Consider the following 17,548-nt stretch of genomic DNA (forward strand, 5'->3'; position numbering starts at 1 on the left):
GGTGTCTCTAAAGCGCACCATAGTCTAACTAAAAAATTATTTACCAAAACTTATAATAAACACACAACTTATACATCTGTTCTTTATTCAATAAATCATGCATATGTAATAATAAAAATTAAAATAAGACATGAGGTCAAACATAGGATCAAACATAAGATCCAACAAACAAGAAACAAGACGGTGTGCCAATATACAAACAGATCTCAACTTTCAATGCTCTATCTCGAGCTTCTGCCAATGCAGCACTATTACATCACTCATTTTACGATACAAAGCCAGTAAACACAATTTAAGTCTTTATTGTTTTATTTATTTACAAAATTTATTACAAGGAAATATCAATATGACAAAAATTTGTTACATGACAGATTTGTTGCTGTAAGAAATATTGTCAAATCCTTTTTTTTTTAATTAACATTTCATTTTTACAATTTTCTCATTTTCAAATTATACTATTACTGTGATAAAGTATGAAATAAACTGATGATACTTGTTTATTAAAAAAAAATAAAAAAATAAATACAGTGGCTTTAGCTAGCTTTGGCAACACACAGAGCAGAGAGAATCTCTCGAAATTATACTTCCTCTACACTAGTTTACCGCAATCCTTTTGCTGCACCTGTATCAAGAGAAACAACTCTACATAAAATGCCTCGCACATAAAAACGGGTATCATCATTGGGTCAGGATTAGAACCCTAAAACCTCTGATTCAGATTCTGCACCACTTTTCAGCAGTGCCTCAGTACAAGACTTTAAAGGAAAGTATCAACATAATAACGCAAACCCCATGAAGGAAGAAACTAAAGCCACATACTCAAATCTTCATAAGGGGAAATTAGATATACAAACTTCTCAAAACAAGAAAGGGGAAATTTAAATCTTCTGAAGGTCTCCAGAATAAAACCACAGGATAAAACAATCCAAGCATTTCTTTAAAATATTAATAATGTTCAAGAAGAAAAAAATAGACCCTCCCCCCCCCCCCAAAAAAAGAAGAAGATATAATTTAGCGTTATTCACAATGGCAACCTTATACTGCGATAAAAATGCATGCATGGGATTCTATTGGATGTCTATGTGCTGTAAACAAAAACCTTTGTTGATATCTACTTTTTGAGTCACTAATATCTTCATTTTCGAGACTGAGAATATTTTCTTTGATTTAAAGTATCATGTATCGCGTATCTGACATGGGCCAATGGTTGACATTGCAGTGTCCTAACATAAGAATTTCTATCTCGAGGGTCTTTCAAGAAAAGAAAGTCATCTTCAGACCCTTGGTAAGACGTGAGTGGTTAAGAAGCAGGGAGGGATGACATTTTATTTGGTTTTACTCAAGTAGCCTGAGAGGTCTGAAACAGAGAAGTGACAGGGCATTAAAAAATAAAACGAAAGCCTGACATCTGGCACAGCCGTAGCAGGTAGGGATGTCATTTTATTTTGTTTTTCTCAAGTACTAGTCTGAAAAAGCCTGAAACAGAGAAGTGACAAGGTATGAAATCAAGCGGAAGCCTGACATCTGGCACTGACGTAGGAGGTAGAGAACGGAAGAGTCTTCATCTGCAGCCAGTCACACTACTCTGTGATTCCAGGGAAGCCTTATCAGATTCTACCGGACTGTGCAACTGGAGAAAAAAAAAAGGGAAAAAGGAAAGTTGGTCCTCATTGCTACACAAACACATACATCATTCATTACATATTCTTAAAACCTAATGCCATATAACTGTCTTTATTTTCTTACTGGTAAGCCCTTCTGTACAGGATTCAAATTTCTGAGATATTCATATTTACAATTCTGCTGCTACTATTCAGTCTACGAGTCGAGTAAGAAGCAAACTTTAACCCAGTTGATTTGAAGTAACCAGCTCGTTGAAATAGTCATTTTTTTGTGTGAAGTAGCCTTTATAATGAAGATGCTATAATATGCAGAGAAATCTTTGATTAAAAAAAAAAACATATCTTCCTCACAAATGCAAAGGAGAACTAGATGGACCTTTGGTTACGTTAATTGAGGCAGTAGTTATTTGAAAGGGGATTGGTGGTGGGGGTAGGGGATTGGTGGGGGAGAGGGGAGGGGTGGTGGGGGTGGGGGAGGGGCAGGGAAGGGTTACAGTCCATGGAACAATTGTTCTAGAATCACATAAAATAAATATACTTTCATGACAAGTGCTTAAAGGCCCACTGCACTACTTGTAGCTACATGCGCCCTCTATATAACACACAATGCCTAATCAGTGACCATTGGTCCCCCATGATCCTCTTTTTCTTATGTTAACTGAGAGCTGAGTTGATGAGATAACCACCTGTCCAGTGACCTTGCAGGGTGGTCTAATCCCTCCTGTAAACTAGAACAGATAATCATTTAAAGTAACATTTTGTAAATACTTACTGCAGATGCTATGCTAGTCCAGGCCATGGCTCGTTGAATTGTGTCATTGGTAGAGGGCGCTGTTTCTAAATTCCAGTAGGTAAACTTCTCAAAACTGTGGGTTGCTCTCAATGTACGATCCTGGGTAAAATGTGCATATGAAGTAATGAAAATGAGCAAAATTCATATCAGGGTCATTCAGGGTCATTTGAAATATGTCCTACCAAAAAGGCTACTAGTAATTATAAAATGGTCTATAAGGCTTGGATTAGACCAAATACAATGTGACTGACGCATGTGATGATAATTTATGTTCAGAATTCTACCATATTTGATAACATATCGGACACAAATTAACCAAATAACTTAAGACTTGCCCCCCCCCCCCCCTGTATTTTTTTCATTATTTCAAACAACAAATATACATTATATTTTACAACAGGGCTCATATTCATACAATCTAGCCTAGTTTTCAACTGTGTACTATAGCTTATGTCATACTAGCTTTTAGTAAGGCTTAATTACTCATTTGGGCCAAGATTCATAAATAGACCAGTCTACTATATAGTACACAGTTGAAAACTAGGCTAAATTGTATGAATATGAGCCCTGTTGTAAAATATAATGTATATATGTTGTTTGAAATAATGAAAAAAATAGACATATATTCAAATTTTATGCATACTTTTTAATCAGAGGATGTTTTTGACAACCCGAAAGCTTGCCTGACATAGCAACAATCAATGAATGCCGACTGGATTCCAAGTATTGTAGTTCATTCGTTAATAACCAGTTAATGGAATAACTCGTCACTAGGTCCCCAGGAAAGAAACATCCATAGATTTGAATATGTTAAGTAAACCGGTCTATTACCTCATCTTCTGTAAAAGGTTTACTTGGTTCTTTGAGAATCACACCTGAGGAGAGAAAGAAAGAGAAACTTTTAAACCAAAAATCCCATCCTGTTGAATAGTTTCAACTCATAGGCATGAAATTATGATACTATTAGTGACTTTAATAAAAAAAAAGTTTCTCTCATCTCTATTGCTTCTTATTTGAATTCAATTAAATGCACAGAAATTCAGCTACCCTGTATATATGTAAAATCCATCACACAAAATGTTTTCCATGGACTCTTCAGAACTGGAGTATTAAATGAAGAGATACCTTAAAGGAAACCAAAACCTTCATACTAAGTAACTTTTATTGTAAAGTTTAAGATATTTGAAAAATATCAGTGAAAATTTGAACAAAATCGGGCAAGGAATAAGGAAGTAAGAGCTTTTTTAAATTACTAGTCACTAGAGGGCGGTATTCAATTTGATGACATCATGATGATGTGGACAACTCTCCATGCCTTTTGTACACCAAATTTCATGTTTTTCCTTCTTTCTTGTGATTGAGATAATGTAATCCCCTGAAAGCAAGATATAGAATGCAAAATGATATTCTACTTCACATGTTATGAAGTCGGATCTAGAACACAAATAAATACAAAGAAAACAACAAAATTGTGAAATTTTATGTACAAAAGGCTTGGAGAGTTGTTCACAGATGATGTCATCAAATTGAATACTGCCCTCTAGTGACTAGTCATTTCAAAAAGCTCTAACTTTCTTACCCCATGCCCGATTTTTTTCAAATTTTCACTGATTTTATTCAAATCTTTTAAACTTTACAATAAAAGTAACTTAGTATGAAGGTTTTGGTTTCCTTTAAGAGATGTGTGATTTAACAAACAAAAATCAAATATAAAGAAATGAAAGTGTCTCCATTTTCACTGCAAGCTTTTACTGCATGCAATAGAGTTGACTCTGGAGAACTCCCCCCCCCCCCCCCCATTCCACCAAGACATATCAATGCCCCCCCCCCCCTTTTGTTAACGAGGATTCTTTATTCACAAGATCATCAGAGAATGACAGTTTAGTGAATTCACCATCTTTGATAAATACATTTTTTCACCAAGGATGTAGGAAGGGGGCATGGGAAGGGGAGGGGGGGTTGTCAGCATTAAACCTCATTTCTTATTATACAAGGCTTACAAGCAAACTCTAATTAACTTTACCTTTATAACCCTCTGGGACAGGCATCTCATGACCTCTTAGGAGTCTACCACGAAATGAAACCTGCTGACCTAGAATAAGACATTTAAAAAGAGAACAAATATTTTTCTTTTCATCAAGAATCTGAATTTTGTGCTTGATTTTTGGTTTCGTTCTTTTCCTTCTTCACACTAGTGTTTCAAAGAGAGAGAGATCATGCACAAATTATAGTTTCATTTAAGTGGTAAAAGGGACGAAAGTGGCAACAAGTTATTGATAATCATTTACACATCAAAACATTGACCCATTATGTGCCACTGAGGTTTAGAAAAAATCTGTTTGAAACTATTTTTCATGTGGGATTTGTTCCCCAAGTGCCACAACAAAGAGGATTTTAATCAAATCTCATTAGGTATTATCACTTTGAATTTGATGACTGCATTATTGCTTGTTAACATTTTATATTTAGAGAGTTATCTAAATGTATGTGTTCAAGCCTATAGGGCAAAGATACAGTGCGGATTCTGAAGCAATAAACAAGTTCTCCCTAAATTATTTAGGCCAATTAACTTTCTTAAGTAAATCTTAAGTAAACATCCAGCCACCCCCCCCCCCCCCCCCCCCCCCTCCAAAAAAAAAAATCTCTTGCAATTAAAGCATTTATTGAATGTTCAAATTAAATCTAATGAGTTTAATTCAAAAATTCATTGACGGCAACAAACTAGACAAACCTGTCGTGCCCAGGCTTTCCTCGCTCTGTCTTATAGCAGGTGTGAAGAATTGAGACACATTTGCCTCCGCATTCCCCTCTACTGTGCATGGCATCAGGTGAAGTGCAGCGGGCCCAACACTCTCCAATGATTTCCCATCCACACACAAAGCCATGGTGAAAGTTGGAAATTCCTGTCAGCGCTGTAGCAAAAGGAAAAGATGAATGTTTGATTGAAAATTATATTATTTGAAAGCTCTGGGTGAAATGGGTCAAAAACTTTTTTAGTTTTTAGTCAACTTCTTCTTCTTCTTCTTTGAGTACAGACCTCTTACTATATACTGGGGGTGTATGCAGGTGGACCACTACACCGGGGTTTCCCCCTACTCTTATACGAAAAGTGCAGTACTGGGTTCTTAACGTGCAAAAGTAGCGACTCTTCTCTACACAGGGCTTCCATTTAATGTCCTATCCGAGGGACGGAGTGTTATCCACTTAACCTGCGTCTATGAACAAGGAGAAGGGGCAATTTAACACACAACGCAGGCTTCAGTCATCTGCCTGGGTGGGAATCGAACCCGGGATCTTAATTTGGTTCGACAGACGGACGCTTTACCGACTGAGCAAACTCGCCTCCTTGTTGAATTGAAGAAAAAAAATTATTTCTTACTAGACTACCAAGTACTAGACTATTCTAGGTCTAGATCAACAAAGTCAAGATTACATTTTTTTTCTAAGTCACCCACGCCTCTATACTTGGGGAATCTATTTGGTCATAGTCCAGCCCGTTTGGGGGCAAACTTTCTCAGTCATTAGTGTTAGGGGATGTTTAATTCCATGTCAATTTATTATAGAGTAGTCTACATGGCCATGCATGCTCAAGACAAGACAATAGTCTAGACTAGGTAGTATGAGTATGACCTTGGTATCCTTCTCTCCCCATTCCCAAACTCGACCTCATAAGTCATATTAATTCAGTGTCTGACAATTTCCACTTTTCAGGAATCTAATGATTTTAAATTTAATTTAAATTTCATAAAAAATACACCATGCATTCAGCCTTTTCAAGCTCATCTCATGCCTTCACTTAATCTTAGAAAGTAACAGAGTCGGAGATAAACAAGTTCGAAATCACAAAACGCTTTTGACTTACTTCCACGAGATTTCGAAAAGATGAGTCGGGGGCTTAGCGTATTTGTCACTGTAGCTCAGCCAAAGCTGGAGGCAGAGCTAGCTAGCTGAGTCGGGTAGCTCGGCTCGAGTCATTCGACTACCAAAATGTGCAACAGCTGCCACTCGCCTGAATTTCCCGCGGCTCGAGTGTGATAGCGCGCGCAGCTCGTTTACTTCCGTGTCATGTCGGTCCTTTTGTAAACATGGAAAGTCCCTTCGCTGAGAATAAACTGTGAAATACACTGAGCTGTATTAACTTACCGAGGTCCTTGCTATCCGTTATATTCATGCATTTAGCCGTGGCAAAGATACTCTATCCCAACACCAAACATTCTATACGGGTATTTGCGGGAGCTTCGAAAGGTTCCTCTTTATCTGCTGCTGCTGCTGTCGGCTCTTGTTGCTCGGCATCTCGTCACCGAAATTACACCGCTGTCATCAACTTCAAGCATCCATTCTTACACGCATCTGCTAGTGGACCTGGATTATTAACATCAAAAGTTTGCAACATGGAAGACTTCTTGCCCCCAAGTCTCCGCCGGTTTTACACTGATGAACCAGCCTCGGGTTCCCTGGCTAAAGTCAAGAAAACAAGAGGTAGGTTTGAAAGATTTCGGGCCTTGGTTGGGTGTGGTGGGGGCGTGGTCATGCCTCGTGCATCACACGGGGGCATCACGCTTCCTTTGATGTTTAGATCATGTGATTAAACATGTTGCTTGATTGAAACTAGCCTATTTATGAATTCAGCTAAAAATAAAATGGAATCTAATTTTTGAAATTACTGTTATTCAAACTGCCCTGAGCTATTAAGCCACCATTGGAGCTGTGGAAATGAATTTCATATCTGAAGAAAAAATGCCTAGACCCCCTATATAGACTCTAGATCTTGATCAGGAAACTAACTTTGCACAAACTTTGAACAAATTCATGCTTTACTAGATCTATATAGATTCTAGATCTATATATATATAAAAGTATGTTCAATATATATATATATATACCTATGTATACTTTATTACAAATTATTATTGGTTGTTTCTATGACTGAATAGTATGAGTAGGAGTTGATGCACACAAATAGTACTAGGGTACGTCTATGTCTATTCTCCAAAATTTGATTTCCATGTCATTGGTATGTAAACATAAGCATACCTTGTGATCTAAGAACGAGAAGTCTGTAACATTGTGTTATATTACAATTCGTGTATCTGAGTTTATCATGTCTCTGTCTATTGAAGATATACATTAACAAAAAAAGCTAACTGTACGTCATACTATTATCGGTCATCATTGATTGTGCGGTTAGCATATTTTACTCATGGCATAGTCAGGCAGAAAGCTTTGTGCAATATACTCAGCTTATATTGCTCAGAAATACTTGGGATTGCGCAACGAGTGCTCTGAGTCTACAGTTGTAGGTTAGATAAGATACCTTGAAGCATTGTTTGATTATTTTTCTATAAAATATAAAAGAGATAAGTATACCAATTTCATTCCCTTTGTAAACGAATTCAGATAACTGACAACTGCAATCATGACTTACCAATTAATTCTTATGTGTGAAATACAGAATTTAGTATTAGTAGCTGCTTTGCTGTACACAGCATTTAGATGGCTTCATTTTACCCTTACATAGATTTTGATACCATTCATGGAGTAGCCTAACTTTATATCTGTTCATTACAAGAGCAATCAGATACATTCAGAATGAACACATCTCTATGGATAAATTGGATATATTTCCATGTTTAAAAAATTGTTACATATTTCTTTATACCTCTTGTCCTAGAGAGCTTGACTGTAAATACAGGGTAAGCGTTTACCACACTCCTCCCCCCCCCCCCCCCCCCCCCCCCCAAAGGCCAAATTGATAACGATTATAATATTCTTGATTTATATTGTTCCTAACACATAATATCTCCAAGCATTTTACACAGAAATCTTATGATAAAGAAAGTAGGATTTATCTGTAATAGGTGTTATCTAAGGAAGATGGAGAACCTACTGGTATATATTCCGAATAAAATATGATATGATATGATAAGGTGGATGCTAAACATACTTCCAAGTAGTTATAAGGAGTGCACTATTCTGAATTTTATTGATATGATTTCTATGAGATGCTCTGATTACCATCAAACTCTGTAAACATTGTACCGGTACTTTCATTACAATTGGTTAAAAACATATTGACAAGTTTGCGGTTTCACCATGTGGGTTGTACTAAAAAAGACTGTTGTGTTTTCAAGGGGAAAGAAGAGAGAGGGAGAGAGAGACAAAGAGAGGTTTTCTTTTGGTTTCGTCGTTTGGAGGATTACTTACTTTGTATAGGGAGAGGTAGCAAAAGTAAGAGAGGTGTTCTTGATTTGATTTGATTTGATTTGATTTATTGGTTTCTGCATCTTTTTTTTTCTTTTTTCATCATACATTTTCATGAACATAATATGGTTTGATACAATACTTTTGGTGAGTAGAGTCCCGAGAAGTACAGGTGAAACAGGTTATGAATGCAGAGCGAGAGAATGAATTAATACACACCACCACGCATAACTCAACCTTCAATATCCATTAAGTCTCTGTAACCACCTTGTTTGTATCAGATTTGTTATGATTTGTTGTCTTCTGTGTTTTATACCCAGCTCTCTATCTCAACAAGACACTGGATGAGAAAGCAGAGGAGGCGAGGTGGTATAGGCAGGACCTGGTAGACCTAAGAGAAGTCTTGACATGGCCAGACTACGCAGAGGACATGGGACTGGACACTCCCCAAGCAAAGAGTAAGTCAAAGAAAAGAACTCTTGATGATTTGCTAAAGTCTCGTCATGATGCTCTATTACAGGATTGGACACTCCATCAGGACTGAAGATAAATGCCATCAATTTATTTTACCTTCCATTCTCTCATCACCCTTTTCAACTTCATTTTATCATCAATTTATTATCATATCAGGAATAATTAAAAGATATACGTAGATGCAAACATTTTTCAAAGATCAAATAGTCTCATATATGATTAACCACTTTTATTTTTTTCTTCTTCAGAGATTTCAAAATTCTGGGTTTTGATATAAGACATTGCTGTGGATTCATGGGTGAAAATATACTTGTGGTCGATGAGCTCTAAAGATTTAAAACCACAAAGCCACATAGTAGTCAGTCTCCATGGTGTATTGCATCATAATTTGCAGACACTAGATTTGGTTGAAGAACCAATTAATTTGTATGTGTGCAAAGGTCTCTGAAGCAACCCATGGTCCCACCAAAAAGTATTCCAACTATATCGGGCGGGTGAGAGTTAGGAAAATTTGAGTTATATGATGAGAATTCCATAAAGTGGTAGGATAGGGCACAGCCCATTTAATACATAATACCGCGCTGTTTGTTGTAAAAGAGAAATCCACTCTTGGTGATACAGGTGACACCTGTTATTGGGTTAACACCATAATGGGGTCAAATTCCCCATGAAGACCAACGACTATGTGTCTTTAAAATGTATAACAGCTTACCGTAGACAGTTTTAATGATGTTTGGCTGAATGGCTATATTTTATTTTTGGTTAGAAGAAAGGATGTGTATGGATATGTTCATGTATCACTTGAATAGTGTTTTCGGTGCCTTTGACATTATTTAAAATGGGCTCTGGGATCCATTTGCTGCATTAAAGTATCGGTTCTGAACCAGAATATAGAGTAAGGGAAATACAATTAAGATGGTAAAGTGTATATTAGACAGAAATAACTGACTTGTTTGGCGAATTTTTCAATAAAACTGACAATTGTCAACCATCCCCATCAAGAGTCGGTAAGTGGAGCCAAACATAGCCTCAGTAACGGAACAACCATCGATATTAGAGATTAAAGCTTTTGTTCTAAGTGCATATCAACTCTGAACTTTTTTCCCCCAATATCTTTTGTAGAGTCTACATCAGCAGCTAAATCAGACCTTAATAACAGAGTGAGTGTATGGCAGGGAGATATCACAAAGTTAGATGTGGACTGCATCGTCAATGCAGCTAACAGATCTCTACTAGGAGGTGGGGGAGGTAGGTAACTTTTCTTGTCTTTCTGTACTGCTCAATTTTTGGTAGTATTGCATTTACTTTCCTTTTCTCTCATAGTTCTGTTTGTTTACACAACATAGGCTTGTAAAATCATTGCCCTTTGGAGCTTACAGCCAACACACTTAGCATATTTACCCTTTGGCGCCATTACTGGTAATTACAAACAAGCCTATTGATGTGATCTGTTTTATTATTATATTTCTTGTGAACCAAACTGATAAGAAATGTGAAATAGATGTATGAAAATATAAAGCCAAAAATGAAAATGAAACTGAAACTGAAACTAAAAGTTCTAGACAGAGTTTAGACAGCTGACATGCTTGTTCTGTGCCGACTCTAGTTGAGAAAATGAATTTTGCTTTTTTTTCCTAGCTTTGTTTCCACGGAATAAAACATGTGTATAAATTAAAGTTAATTCTTGTTTTTGTTTGACTTCTATAGTTGATGGAGCCATACACCGTGCCGCTGGGTCTAATCTTCTCCAAGAATGTAAAAAATTAGCTGGGTGTGAAACAGGAGATGCCAAACTCACTGCAGGTCTGTACAGGTTCCCTTTTGTGACACAGTCAAACCCGTTTTAGTGACCACCTGTCCACAAAGACCAATTTTTTGGTTTCCCTTGAAAATGGTTTCTCATTGATCCATGTACTATAGGCACCTGTTTACAAAGACCACCTGCGGCCTGCCTGTAAAGACCACTTTTCTTGTCTCCCTTAGGTGGTCTTTATAGACAGGTTTCACTGTATAATGATGATATTTAAGTTCTTGTATCTGATACCACATTATGAAATAATATATCCCTATGTGCTTCTATTAAAAGGACTTATACACATTATTAGCTCAGTATTAGCTCTGGCTACTGTAGCACTCGGTGCATTCAAGGAATAAATCCTACCAGCTAGGTATCCACATCCTACACACGGGTCGAATAGGGTAAATGTAGATTTAAACAGCTTTCCTGCATGAGCTATTGTAACTTGCATGAGGATGTATTCAAACAACTGAATTACAAAAAAATATAAAAATCTCTTCAAGTAAGGATGTATTTGAAACAATCAAGTAAATGAATTTTAATTTCTTATTGTTGTCAGGGATATTTGTTTATTTTAAAGCTTTACCCTAATTTCTTATCAAATTTATAGGATACTAAGTCCTAAAGCATAACAATTGCATTGGAAATGATAACACAATTTTGATTTAAACCCAAACAATAAAGTGATATTTTGATTTGTTTATGTATTTCGCTCAATCTGTTTTTATGTTCGTGGAATAATTGCACACCAATAATCTTCATACGATTCTGATTTAACTAACAGTGAATATGAAACAAAGAAACAGATAGAATGCACAACTTCTGGTTTCATTGTCAAGATGAAAGAATAAGTACTACGAGTACTTTAAGCTGTCAGTTCATACCGCAGACTAATAGTTTGAAGTATGCTTATTGAGTGGTAGTTTTGATTTCTTCCAAGTCTAGTAGTCTACCAGGAAATGCCATATATTTACAATGCTGTATATACACAACTCATGAATGAGAAACATTTGATTGTTATATTGCAAAATATATGTCTTTGGGCTTTTTTATGTCATACTTTGTTCAGAACAGAATTTAATATTTTCTTTGTTTTGTATTCGCAGGTTATCTATTACCGTCTAGATGTAAGTATATATCATATTGTTTTCTAAATTCCGTATAATTTTGTTCCTAAAACTGTCGAAGAATTAGGAATTTCATTCTCTCATTCCTTACCCCTCTAGACCCTCCCTAGCGAACGTTTTTTAACGTATAATGTTGTAATATTTGGGAGGAATTGTGAAGTAAAGAATTATTATGCTGTTAATGTGTTGTTTCTCATGCACCTCATTGTTCTGTTCCTGTACTAAAACTACTCTATAAGTGAATAAGAAAATTCAGTAGTCAACCAGTTTACCCCAAAGCCTGGTGGCTGGAATATTTCACACCCTCACAAGTCACAACCCCCACAATTTCGGAGCAACAATTTAAACAACAATATGTAAACCATATGGCCATGGAATTTCAAAGGGTTTTCATACAAAATGACCATTGATGCATTATGCCTTTCAGATTTCACAAGCAATTGAATCAGGTTCTGCTTCTGTAAATCATCATGAAGGCACGTTGCCAATTTACTTTCTCTGATGACATTGCCACCCTTACAGATGTCTTGCACACGGTTATGCCGATGGTGTTTTTAAACAAAGTGACCATTGATGCATTATGCCTTTCAGATTTCAAAAGCAATTGAATATTCTGCCTCTTTAATCATCATGAAGGCACGTTGCCAATTTAATTTCTCCACCCCTACAGATGTTTTGCACACGGTAGGACCGATGGTGTACGGCCAACCGATGACCAACCACAGAGAAGACCTAACCAGTTGCTATGCAACGTGCCTCCACCAAATCCTAGAACACAACAAACACAACCGATCAAAGCTAGAGTCGGCCAAGAGAAAAGAGGATGCTGGGAAGGGAGACGAGGGCACGGAAGACGAGAAAGACGACAAAGAGAAAGAGAGCAAGGAGGACGCTTCGGCCAATGGGAGGCAAGCGTCGGAAGAAGAGGGAGACAGTAATTTCAAGACGCTCCAGGAGGATCTGGAAACGGTGGAACCCTTAATTCGCTCAGTTGCCTTCCCCTGTATATCAACAGGAGTGTATGGTGAGTATTAAAGTTCAGTTGTGGATGCATGACTGTAGCAGAAAAAAAAAATCAGTTAACCCGCTGTATAAAGCTCGCTGTGGACCATGTCAAATGTGGCTCATACATAACAAATCACATCCTGTTTTGATGGTTTTAAAGCAGAAGAACTGTGTAGGAAGATGGGTCTTTGCATGTCAGCACGCCCAAAGTGATAGTTTCATGAATGTAAATAAATTAGAAAGAAAAGAATTTTAGATTTTTCCCCCATTTCATCTTGGTGACAACCTTGATCTAGTAACAGTACAAGTGGTGTTTCTGCCCAGCTTATAACTGTACACGTTATGGCATTATACACTAAATGTCACCGTAATCTCAGTATTACTTTATAATTTTCCCTGACATAAAATCTCTCTCTCTCTTTGTTTTTGACAGGTTACCCACAGGAAGAGGCCAGTAGGGTGGCACTAGGAACGGTCAGAGAATGGCTTGAAGAAAACCCAGAGGAGGTAAGAACTAAAAGCAACGACCCCTGGGTAGCGTCTCACGAAACTGTCATAAGTACAAGTTCGACGCCATTCCATTGAAATACGTGTATTTAGATTAACACATGTTTCAAAGGGATGCCGGTGAGCTTGTACTTGTGATAGTTTCATCAAACTATGCCCCGGACACCAAACCCCTCCCCCAGACATAAATGATAATAAAAAATAAAAGATTGTTTTTTGGGGGCACTTTAATACAAGGAGTTTAAAGTGCTTTACACAGTAATATGTTACAAATATACAAAATCCTAGGTTAAAATAAATAATAACATCATGTATTACCATTAGGTAGAGTTACATTCTTGAACTAAGTAATCTAAGTGGAAAGAATGAAGCATTAACCCACCTTCAATAATCTGATAATTAATGGATTGTCAGAAATATATGTGGATGGTAATATATTTTGCACTAATTGGATATTGGATATGTTTCTGGTTATCAAGAATAATGTTTTATTCATGACAAGCCTACTCTAACCCACAAGGTCACTTTTTAGTTAATAACATGAACAATTGGCATTACCTTTAGCATAAATGAATCATTCATACAAACATACTATGGACAATCATCATTTATACTGTTTTCTGGTTCCTATTCTCTTGAAATGGTTGTACATGTATTTTATGCTTTATTTATCATCATATAATATGTTAAAAGAAGACATGTTTCAAGCTACACTTGTATTGCAAGTTACTTACTTCATTTATTGCTTTTGTGTGATGTTACATTCTACTGATGCTTTAAGATCTGTGCTCATTTGATCTTGTTTTTCATGTTTACAGGTGGATAGAATAGTGTTCTGCATATTTCTAGACAGGGATTTGAAGGTCTATGAGAGACTGCTCCCCACTTTCTTCCCATTAGAAGGTAAGAAACTAGATACAACTGTGTCAAATATATCTCTTGTGTGTAGCAGAAGGGTAGAGAAAACAAAAATGGTATATTTTTGCTAGTGACCTTTAACAAATTTTGTTTGAAAATCTCCATTTTGAAAAGGAAAAGATAACAGAAAGGGGGGAGCTTATGCCTCGGTCACAAATGCCATTACGAACTGCTACAAACGCCGTACGAACGATTTTCAGACAATGGAAATTCGTGAAGACAATGGAAAAACAGAGATTTGTACAAAATTATTGTTCTTACGAACCTTTGTGACCGTAGCATTAGGTGTGCTGTGTTATCCTGGTCATAGTTGACCTGTTTATAAAGACCACTCAAGGGAGACGAGAGTGGCAGTCTTTGAGGGTTGATGGTTTCTGTGTCCAGGGCCCTGCTGCATAAAACTTACCATTGATGGTAACTTTGCCATCAATGGCAACTACCATGGTAACAGGGCTCAACAGCCCATGGTAGTTACCATTGATGGCAAAGTTACCATCAATGGTAAGTTTTGTGCGAAAGGGCCCAGGTTCTTTCGAAACATGATTCTGTGAGAAAAATCGTTAAAAAGGGTGGGGGAGGGGGTCATAGTATGGTCTTCATAATTGTATACAGGTGGTAGTAATATTTTATACATTTGGTCGCTATACATGTATGGAGCAGGTTTAAGCTCTTTGGAAGCGGATAGAGATGTTATTTCATAAAGTGTTATGCGCTATACAATATAATATGTTATTTAACATTTTAAAAAATTGACCCTTTGTCAATTCTCGTCTGAATTTCTCTTGGGCCTATGCTTTGATATTCTCCCCGACTGTCATGTTGACCTTTGTGTGACCTTATCTATGACCTCTATGTTTTATACAGGTACATCGCCGAGTTCAAGAACGGAAGAAGAGGACGAGACTTAGTCCCGCACTACAAACCTTACAATGCTTTCAACCAATGCAGCGTTTGCCCCGCCCCAGAGGGGTTGTGATTGTACAGACATCCAAATAGAAAGGAGAAGTGATTGCAAAGTCACATCTAGGCCTGTAACACAAAGATAACTTAGCAATAGATTGCTAATTTGCAATGATGTACAATCACTTGTTGGTACAATCAATCGCTAAGTTTTGTTGTACAGGCGCCAGATGTGCGAAAGTCAACAAGGAGAACGGATCTTGTTGTAGAGGAGCAAGAAATGATGGATTCTCCTTTTATTAAAGTACTTCCAATGATACACTTTACTTTATATCTCTTTTGCTGTAGGAAGCGGGCTCCAAATGAAATATGTCTGCTGTTTAAGATGGTAATCTTAAGAAAGGTTTTTACTTTTGATGCATTCTGCAAGTACATGTATCTGATATTTTTCTCTCTCTGTTTCTTTTTAAATTCATATTCATGATCTGCAAAAAAGTGGTTAAAAGTGAAATACGACTTTTAAAGTTTTATTGGTGTTTTGTGGTATATTGCTCTGTACTTTTCAACACTTGATAGAAATCATCAGCCTTACCATCTGCATCAGTTAGAAACATGTTAATATTTCTACTATCAAATTAATACTTGTCACATTCATCTTTCTCATCTCTTTTTGCTTGCTGCTATTAAACATAAGGAAATCAAGCTCTGATTAGAGTACACTGATGAATGCAATATCATAAATGCTTTCATATATCATAAATGATTTCATGGGTACCTGAAAAATATTATTTAATTTGTTTTCAAACCATAGGAATTTGCTGATATTGAAGTGGGCCATGTGAAAATGATATTTTAAAATATTTAGTTGAAAGTCCATCTCTTTTTTACAATTTATTTATGCAGTACAAAATGCTCAGGAGATCATGTAAGAAATTGATGTTGTAGAAATCAGATATGAGTAATGATTACCTCAGTTTGTCTTTGAAATACACTCGGACTATGCTATTAAATAATTGTGCAAAGTATTGGTTTTGAATATGCCAGGAGTCATTATTAATGAATTTGTGATAGATTGCCAAAACTACCAAACTTTTTAAAGGTGTCCGATAATCTTTTCTGAATTCAACAGTTTTATACTCCTAAAAGCCTAAGAAAAAAAGCAGTAAATTGTTGCCTCTCAAATACACATCTCTGATATCATATCAACAAAATCTAAAATGTAGACAACCAGAGTTGGAAATACTGTATGCTTATTTGTATGAAGTAAGGAATAGGCATTATCATCTATCATCAAAACCAGTAGCTGATTAAGGATTTTGTTAAGAGAGGGGGCACAATATTCCCCAATCCTCTCCACCCCCCCCCCCCCCCCCCTCGAGGTTGGGAGTTGGGGGGATTCTGCAGTGGTTGAAACTATTAAAAAACGATCAATGCCTCATTTGAATGAAGTAATGAACTGAGATTGGAAGCACTTTGCTGTGACAAAACATTCAAATATCCCATATACTGGTACATATTAGACAATGCCTATTGTGTTCTCCATCGAATGACAAATGAATATAGAGTTTATAGTGGATTGAAATGGAATCATTATCCGTATTGCTCCATTTAAAGTCTGGTAGGCTAAAAGCAAGAATAAAAATAAATACATAATTCCATTAAAAAAGGCTACATACCACCATACATGCAAAAGAATGCTTGTTCATCAGCTTCACATTGTAGTAGTGCAAGTCAGAATGTAATTTTTTTATAAAAATACAATAATCAGGATCAACAATCGTTAAAAAATTGCTGTTTGATTCGAAGAATTGCGTATTTCCAGAGACAATCTACTCTTGATATCATGCAAGAGTAAGATATCTCTAGATTTATTTAATTGATGATTCTATCTTCTTCTTTTTTTGGAAGGTCAATGGGGTAAAGAAACCTATTTCCCCTTGAATGATTTTTACAGAAATTAGAGGGTAATATCCTTTTTAATCAATTGCTAGCAGAAACTGGCCGGTTTCTGTACTATTCCTAGCAGAATGCAAGAAGACCATAGTCGATGGACTTAAAAATTTCTGTGGCTATATGAATGCCGTGAAGACAAAATCTTCAAAGTCGGCTTTAAAAAGTGTTACAATGGAAGTAATCCAGAATACCATTACTTATGCTTAACCTCCAGGCACCTTTTGGATTGTGTGACGTGCGCTTGTTTGAA

The 17,548-nt window shown here is 36.6% G+C and overlaps 2 protein-coding genes across 2 annotated transcripts; one reads left to right on the forward strand and one right to left on the reverse strand.

Moving 5' to 3' along the window:
• Positions 1–291: 291 nt before the first annotated feature.
• LOC752797 (ribonuclease H2 subunit C) lies at positions 292–6,429 on the reverse strand. The gene is made up of 6 exons (XM_001176091.4): positions 6,278–6,429; positions 5,147–5,327; positions 4,439–4,507; positions 3,247–3,290; positions 2,395–2,514; positions 292–1,630 (listed from the first exon to the last, which is right to left on the reverse strand). Exons 2-6 carry the CDS (start codon positions 5,298–5,300, stop codon positions 1,562–1,564), a joined length of 456 nt encoding a protein of 151 aa, XP_001176091.1. The 5' UTR covers positions 5,301–5,327; positions 6,278–6,429; the 3' UTR covers positions 292–1,561.
• A 54-nt stretch (positions 6,430–6,483) lies between these two features.
• On the forward strand, positions 6,484–16,368 carry LOC579392 (ADP-ribose glycohydrolase MACROD1). Its single transcript, XM_779512.5, has 9 exons — positions 6,484–6,894; positions 8,937–9,074; positions 10,213–10,338; positions 10,798–10,893; positions 11,995–12,015; positions 12,686–13,039; positions 13,454–13,527; positions 14,346–14,430; positions 15,310–16,368. The coding sequence occupies exons 1-9, from the start codon at positions 6,585–6,587 to the stop codon at positions 15,351–15,353; spliced, it is 1,248 nt and encodes a 415-aa protein (XP_784605.2). The 5' UTR covers positions 6,484–6,584; the 3' UTR covers positions 15,354–16,368.
• The last annotated feature ends 1,180 nt before the right edge of the window (positions 16,369–17,548 follow it).

The sequence above is a fragment of the Strongylocentrotus purpuratus genome, unplaced genomic scaffold (genome assembly GCF_000002235.5).
Source record: "Strongylocentrotus purpuratus isolate Spur 01 unplaced genomic scaffold, Spur_5.0 spur5_scaffold_5, whole genome shotgun sequence".
Classification (NCBI taxonomy): domain Eukaryota; kingdom Metazoa; phylum Echinodermata; class Echinoidea; order Camarodonta; family Strongylocentrotidae; genus Strongylocentrotus; species Strongylocentrotus purpuratus.